The sequence below is a fragment of the Chenopodium album genome, chromosome 6 (genome assembly GCF_948465745.1).
Source record: "Chenopodium album chromosome 6, dcCheAlbu1.1, whole genome shotgun sequence".
Classification (NCBI taxonomy): Eukaryota; Viridiplantae; Streptophyta; class Magnoliopsida; order Caryophyllales; family Amaranthaceae; genus Chenopodium; species Chenopodium album.
The window spans coordinates 76577452-76585734 of record NC_137839.1 but is presented as its reverse complement, the minus strand read 5'-3'; the positions used below and the strand labels follow the sequence as shown (position 1 = coordinate 76585734).

Sequence of the window (8283 nt, the reverse complement as noted above, 5' to 3'; positions counted from 1 at the left end):
ACTATTGGCCTTTAGGTGAAGCATGGTGAGATATGTAGCAACATTGACTTAAGTACGAGGCATCAACCGATCAACATATAAAATTGTGGAAAATTGGAAATTTCAAAGCATACATAAATACATTGAATGCAAACAACCAAAAAAAAAATCAAAGGACCCACCCCTAGTCCCCTTAGCCAAAGGGCAAACTTTCTCCATCGATGCCTAATTTTGTCATTTTACTACTTAAGCCATTTACATTGTACCATGTATTTCTTTATTATTATCACACATTATTCATATTTCATATCCTCCTTTATTTTTTTTATCTAAAATAATCCCTCCCTCATCAAGATTATACTTTTTTCATCAAAATTATCATAATTATTATTCTGTATACTATGAATCTAGCAACAAATTCCAAACTAATTATAATAATTACCCTCTTACTTCAATTAATTTCCAAATCAACTTCCACTCCTACTTATCTCTATAGCATTTGCTCAAACACCACTGAATTTACTACAAATAGTAAGTACCATACCAACCTCAACACCCTCTTCAAATCCCTCTCCTCCAACGCCACCAACAACCCCACCGGCTTCGACATCACATCCGCCGGCACCAACACAAGCGATGCCGTCTACGGCCTATTCCTCTGCCGCGGTGATCAAAACATCACCGCGTGCAGGGATTGTGTCAAGACCGCAACCACAACAGACCTACCAAAGTCATACTGTCCCAATAGAAAAATCGCGGTAATATGGTACGACGAGTGTACCGTAAGATACTCTAACGAATCGCTCCTTGGAAAAATGGAGCAATCACCTAAAGTGTTCTTAACCAACACTCAAAATATGACCGGAAATCAAACCGCGTTTTCTGATCTTTTAGGAAACACAATGAATAGTTTAGCAGGTCAGACTTCGAATAGTAAGTCGGGTAAAAAATATGCAACAAAAGTAGTGAAATTTAACAGCTTGATGAATCTCTATGCAATGGAGCAGTGTACTCCTGACTTGAGCGCCTCAGATTGTAATCAATGCTTGACGATTGCGATCGGGTCGCTCAACGTTAAGATGGGTGCTCGTGTTATGCAGCCTAGTTGTTTTGTACGCTACGAGACTTACCCGTTTTATAATGGTGCCACTAATTTCTCTACGCCACCGTTGCCGTCGCCGTCGCCGTCGCCGGGTACTAAACCTGTTGTTAGTAATGGGAAGGGTACGTCATTTCACATCTCTACTTATTCAGATTCTTATTCCTTGATCTTTGTTATTAGCCTTTGGCCTGGGTTTATTGAGCTACAAAAAAACTACTCCGTTGTATAGATGGAATTTGATTTTTAGATTAGTGTCTTTTTAATCACTTCAAAATGTTTAAACTCCTCCATAATATATTTTGGAGATACAGTTGTTAATTTCTAACATTTCATTCATTCATTCCTTGCATATGAACATATATTCAATTGATCTTATTTAAACTTAATTTGAATTGTTTTTTTTTTTTTTTTTTTTTAAAAAAAAAATCTATTATGAATAGAGGAATCCCATATTTTAGTTATTTTGTGGTTTATAGACTTTATAATCCAAAAATGTGTACACACGATCTCGATGGCACGGGGTATATCATGATTTCTAATGGTTAGTGCAACAGGGGTTATTTGTATTCTAGGGTTACTTATATTCTGGGGTTACTTATATGGGTTACTTATATTATGAGGTTACTTGTATCGTGGGGTTACTTGTATGGGTTACTTGTATTCCGAGCAACTCCTACAAGTAACTCCAGACCAAAACCTCATACCAAACCAGTAACACTCTACAAGTAACCCATGACCAAAACCAGTAACACCCATACAAATAACCCCATAATACAAGTAACCCTTGACAAAATCAGTAACACCCTACAAGTAACCCCTGACCAAAACCAGTAACACCCATACAAGTAACACCTACAAATAACCCCTGACAAAACCAGTAACACCCCTGACAAAACCAATAGCACCCTACAAGTAACCCCTGTCGCACCATGTGGCCAGCCGCATACAAAAATTATTATATCCACTTCACATATGTTGATACAATCAAATATCCAATCAATCATATATCCTATTTGCTATTTATGTACGAACGCAAGTGTTATTATTATTATCATTATTATTATTTTTTAATTATTATTATGTGAAGCATTTTATACACATTCAGATAATTTAAAGTTAGTGTTTGCTGATAATTAAATGAAATATAATCATAAAAAATAAGAATAAAATATTTATAGCTATGCCATTCTATCTCTCATTATCATTATGATACAAATATCTAAAACATCTCATTTTTTTCAGAATATCTTTTCAGATTTTAAGAGTTTGTTATGATACAAATGGAATTTGAATATAATGGAACTTGAGCCCATTATTCTAGCCAATTAAAACATGACAAATTAGAGTTGTATGTAGGGAACACATACGACAATTGTATGTGTAGCCTTTGTTATGATACAAATATAAATTGAATATAATGGAACTTTGGCCCATTATTCTAGCCAATCAAAACATGACAAATTAGAGTTGTATGTAGGGACCACATACAACAATTGTATGTGTAGCCTTTTACGATACGAAATGTATTTAAATTTTTCTTAAATTTCCACGAATCCACTCTTATCAAGAGTCAATTGAGAGATTGGAATAATAATGGAGTGTGTGTGGCCTTTAGTTGAGGATGGGACCACTTGGGACTTAGGAGAGTAACGTATGTGAAAGGGCATTAAATGATTGACGGGGTTATGGGGTTGGTAGTTGGCATCATTTACTTGACTTTTAGTCAACTCCATCACTTATTTTGTTGGCTTATTCCGTTCATTAGCCACCAAGAGTTGACCTCAGGTCAAAAAGTAACACAATTAACTTTTAGTTATTTATTTTTATTTTTACTTTTTTTTTTTTTTTTTTTTTTGAAAGAAACATATTTTTGTAGTTTTGTAAGTGAGTATGAACAAATCTTAACTTTAGGAAACTCTCCTTGGCAAGCTGGATTTGGTCCAACAATATTTGCTTTTTTGGCTGTCTTAATCCATCTTCTTGACCCTTATATTCTGAGCTAACTTGTATATATTTGGACATACATAATATGATGGGCTTTTTTTATCATGCATTTTTAACAAACAACTTCAAACATAATTTCAATGTCCTTATGTCCATGAACATATCATTCTGAACACTCAAGAATGGAAATTTTTGTTGGACTTATTTTTTTAAGACAAAGAAAAAAAAAAGTATAAATCAATTTATTCGTAACACAATAAAATATTGTTCTGTGGAAGTAAGTCGCGTTTCTAATATGTGTTGATTAGGGTAGTAAAATGGATCCATATAGTCATAGTTAGGGGTGAACATGGTCTGGTTTGGTGCGGTTTGAGTATAAACCAAACCAAACCGTAAAATACGGTTTGGTCAATTTTCCAAACCAAACCAAACCATATTAATATTGAAACCAAACCAAACCAAACCGTAATAATGCGGTTTGGTGCGGTTTGGTTTGCGGTTTATGATGAGACGACATTTTTTCCTAAAAATTGTCAAATATTAATAAATTTATAATAAAGTTCAAATAATTAGCCCAAACGGATTAAATTATACTACAAAATTTTAATAAATAACAACCAACTAATCAAGTGCTAACACAATAACACATAATAAAAATTATACATAACAAATTAACAGTGGAAAAAAAATAATACATTTGTCCAAAAAAAAAAAATCATACTACATTATAGTTTTTAATAATTGGCAGCAACTTGACAACATCAGGGGCTACATTATGCGATATCAATGATTGGCGGAGCTAAACTGATCTTGGAGTATAGTAGTATACAAAATTACTGACCGTCTTCTAATGATTTTTCATATTTTTTATTATTTTTTTTCTTTTTAAAAATATATAATAACTATTTTAATTTTTATAAATATTATATAAATATTCAAATGTGGTTTACTGGTTTACGGTTTGGTTTGATTTATAATTTTTGGAAAACCAAACCAAACCGCCAACCGTATTTCCCAAAAAATCGAAACTAAACCGTATTTTTCCAAACCGTAAACCACACCAAACCGCTAAAATGCGGTTTGGTCTGGTTTGGTTACGGTCCAGACCAAACTCTGTACAGCCCTAGTCATAGTGTCATGACTTGTTATAAGCACAACTTCTTGTACGCAAGGATTTATTATTTATTTTTTTTAATACATAAGTTAATTAATCAGTCTTACCTGTCTTATCTACACAGGACATAGAAAATTATCAGCCAGGATCATTGCCGCCATTGTTGCTCCAGTTTCTGTTATATCATTGGTAATACTTGCTTTAGGAATTTGTTTTATTAGAAAGCGGTCTAAGAAATACGGTGCTTTACCTCCACAAAATGGTAAGAACACAATAAAAGTATCATTGAGCAAAGTTGATCATTATTTTCTTTTTGGTGATAGTAACACTACTTCATCAATTACAATTTTGTGGTGCAGAAAATGAAGATTTCACAACTGCTGATTCCTTGCAATATGATCTAAGTTCACTTCAATATGCAACAGCGAATTTTAACGATGAAAATAAGTTAGGTGAAGGTGGATTCGGTGGTGTATATAAGGTAAAATCATATGTAAATACTAATCATAACTTAGTGAAAAAATTATGTGCAAAGTTGGCGTGACAATTAAATTGGGATGGAATGAGTATTGATATAATCACTAAGACTTGTCATACTAATTAATAATCAAATTTTCGTTTCAGGGTACTCTGTCAAATGGACAAGAAATAGCAGTGAAAAGGTTATCGAGAGGTTCAGGGCAAGGCGTACAAGAATTTAAGAACGAGGTTTTGTTGGTGGCTAAGCTTCAACATAGAAATTTAGTGAGGTTACTTGGATTTTGCATAGCAGGAGACGAAAAACTGCTTGTGTATGAATATGTACCCAACAAAAGTCTTGACTACTTCCTTTTTGGTACGATATTCCGTGACCTTTATATTCTATACTTGTAATGAAGTTAATTAGATTTATTTTCATAATAATGCTTGAATTGATGATTATTTTTTTTTTGCTTGCTTGTATATAAATAGATCCTGACAAACAAGCATCATTGGATTGGGAAAGACGCTATAAAATCATACAAGGGATTGCTCGAGGAATGCTTTATCTCCATCAAGATTCTCGTCTTAGAATCATACATCGTGATCTAAAAGCAAGCAATGTGTTGTTAGACGTGGATATGGTTCCTAAAATTTCAGACTTTGGCATGGCTAGGATTTTTGGAGTAGACCAAACCCAAGGAAACACAAGCAGAGTTGTTGGAACTTAGTAAGTACTTATATAACTCCAACTCTTTATTCATAGGCAAATTATCATGGATAAATTCAAACATGTACATAATTAATATACATCGTAATTCTTAAGATTTATATAATGATTTCTCTTGCAGTGGCTACATGTCTCCGGAGTATGCAATGCAAGGACAATTTTCCGTGAAATCAGATGTATACAGCTTTGGTGTACTAGTGTTGGAGATTTTAAGTGGTAAAAGGAATACTAGTTTCTACCAATCAGGGGAGGCTCAGGACCTTTTAGGCTATGTGAGTTTTCTAATTACCCCCTTTTACTTCGTATTAGTGTATGTCACTCAGCTCTAATATATTGTTAATGAAATTAGAAGGAGAAACTGATTTTATTATCGAACGTGTAGGCATGGAAGCAGTGGAATGATGGGGCACCCTTGGAATTTGTGGATCCAAGTATAAGGGATTCGTGCTCGGTAAATGAAGTCATAAGATGCATACACCTTGGCTTGCTGTGTGTTCAAGAGTCTGTAGACGATAGACCTACAATGGCAACAGTAGTCCTCATGTTAGATAGTTACTCTGTAACTCTACCGGTACCACAAAACCCGGGTTTCTTTATCAAAGATAGGACAGGATCAAACTTTGGCAACTCGGTATGGTCAGATCAATCAACCAGCAAGTCTATGCCTTGGTCTGTGAATGACGTCTCTATCACTGAAATGGAACCGAGATAGGCCAGGGGCGTGGATGGATAGAGTTGTAATTCAGTAGTAATATTGTTTTCTGCTAAATCATGCGTGGTTATACTTATTGAAAAAGTGAAATACTAAGACTGTTTGTTTTGGCGGAAAGTGTTTTCCATAAAAACTCTTTTCTGATTTTCTCATGTTTGATTTTGACCAGATGAATAAAAGGTGATGAAAAGTTTACTTTCCAGCCAGAGGAAACCATTTTCCTCCAAATTAAGAGGAATTACCACATTTTCTGTCAAAAAATAAAAGAAAGCAAGGGAGGCATCTACTTGCTTACCAATTTAAGAGAGTTGAGAGTTTGAGATGATTGTAATCTGGAAATTTTTGTAAAATCAAACAAAGGAAAAACAATCATCAATTGCATTTTCATTTAGAAATTAATTTTCATGGAAAACAATTGCATTATAGTCGTGTCGCACATACACATAATTTCATTTTGATGCCCATAAATTTTAGAGATTTCTATATACACACACCCTGGTGTACCATACACCTATGAGTATTTTGTTCTCATTTTGATGATTGTTTTTCGTTAAATCATCAATAAGAGGAAAATCTAACCTTTAGTGTACGGTTCACACGAATGTATATAACAAATTACACATAAATTTAGGTACTATTATTAAATTGTCAAATAATACCATTGTATGTTAATTGATACTATATATGTTTATTAGTGGTACTAATTTATTAAATACACAGGTAATGGCTATAAATTTTCATAGGAATTTTATAACCTTTCAGTAGTATAATTAGAGTGTAGTTCCATTACTATTTTCTCTAAATTACATGATGGTGAAACTTACATAACTTTGTTCTCACTTTCATGCACTTCTATTATATATTTGGAAATTTTGTGAAAAACTACCTATTATACTCCAGAATTTGCGAGAAACTACCTATTAAAAAAAATGTTGTAATTGACTACCTAATTTTCGAAAAATGTTGTAATTTACTACCTTACGCCGGATTATGAAGGAGTTTGACCAAAGTTCTCCGGTGTTGACTTGGTCACGTGACCATCACGTGACACTTAATGACCCTTTTCTTTCACAAGTGTCACGTGACCAAGTCAATGCCGGAGAATTTTGGTCAAACTCCTTCATAATCCGGCGTAAAGGTAGTAAATTACAACATTTTAAAAAATTTAGGTAGTCAATTACAACATTTTTTTTAATAGGTAGTTTCTCGCAAATTCTAGATTATAATAGGTAGTTTTTCACAAAATTTCCTATATATTTTAATATTCCCCTCATTTCATAATGTTTCATAATATACTATTTTGGGCGTTTTAAATAATCTATCCATATTTAATATATTTCATTTTTAACTTAGTTTTTATTTCCTATTTTATACCTATTAAATTCTGATTGGTTAAATTTATTGATTGTTGATTGATAACATGACTTTAAGTAAGGACATTCCTCCCCTAAATTATTCAATTATGACTACTAATGCTCTCCAAAAAACATAAAAAAAATTTAGGAAAATTCTCGGTGATAAACCCCAATTTTTTAATTTTACATGTAGTAAACTTTTTTAAAAATTATTATCAATGGTAAACCTTAATTAGATGGACTAATCCATTGGTAACCTAAGTGGTGATTTTATCTAACTATTTGGTAACCATAGTTAACTACAACAGTAATTACTAATGTAACCTTAAAAAAAAAATTAGTTTTCCCTCCAAAATAAATTCCTTAATTCCCTCCTAAACGAATCCCCCAATTTTATTTATAATTAGTTCCCCCAATTTCCCTCAATTTATATGAACCCTAACTTCTAAGTCTTTTCATTTCTCTCTCTTTGCCAGCAATTACCACAAATTTCCACCATTTTCGGTGAGAAATTCTCGCTCTTCTACTGATAGGAAGGTTATCACCATAGATGATAACATTGTGTGGATGAAGCATACTCGCTGCGATTGTTCTCCTCCCCAGATTGCTGCCGTGATGATTTCAGGGACAACGAGAAACCCACGAAGGCCGTTCTTTAGGTGCTGAACTTGCGATTCTTTTGCGTGGTTGAAGGAAGGGGTTATAATTAGGGTTGGCGAGGAAATGAAAGATGAGCAAGTTGGCAGTGTTTTTGGTGTTATTGATAGGCTTGATGAGTTGCTGAATTTTATTAAATTAATTGTGAGGGTGGCCCTGATTATGTATTTTGTTCTTTTATTTGTAGTTGCTAATGATAAGGGTTGTTAGTAATTTAGTATGGTGGGGGTA

At 33.4% G+C, this 8283-nt stretch overlaps 1 protein-coding gene across 1 annotated transcript; it reads left to right on the top strand.

Moving 5' to 3' along the window:
• The first annotated feature begins 277 nt into the window (after positions 1-277).
• On the top strand, positions 278-6242 carry LOC145636384 (cysteine-rich receptor-like protein kinase 10). Its single transcript, XM_081687938.1, has 7 exons — positions 278-1203; positions 4264-4401; positions 4499-4620; positions 4764-4974; positions 5091-5328; positions 5450-5600; positions 5711-6242. Exons 1-7 carry the CDS (start codon positions 381-383, stop codon positions 6038-6040), a joined length of 2013 nt encoding a protein of 670 aa, XP_081544064.1. The 5' UTR covers positions 278-380; the 3' UTR covers positions 6041-6242.
• The last annotated feature ends 2041 nt before the right edge of the window (positions 6243-8283 follow it).

Excerpts from the sequence above, each read along its gene's own strand:
- LOC145636384 (XM_081687938.1), top strand. The coding sequence starts at position 381 with ATGAATCTAGCAACAAATTCCAAACTAATTATAATAATTACCCTCTTA. Across the intron at positions 4,402-4,498 it reads TGCTTTACCTCCACAAAATG|AAAATGAAGATTTCACAACT; the intron begins GTAAGAACACAA and ends TTTGTGGTGCAG. Across the intron at positions 5,329-5,449 it reads AGCAGAGTTGTTGGAACTTA|TGGCTACATGTCTCCGGAGT; the intron begins GTAAGTACTTAT and ends TTTCTCTTGCAG.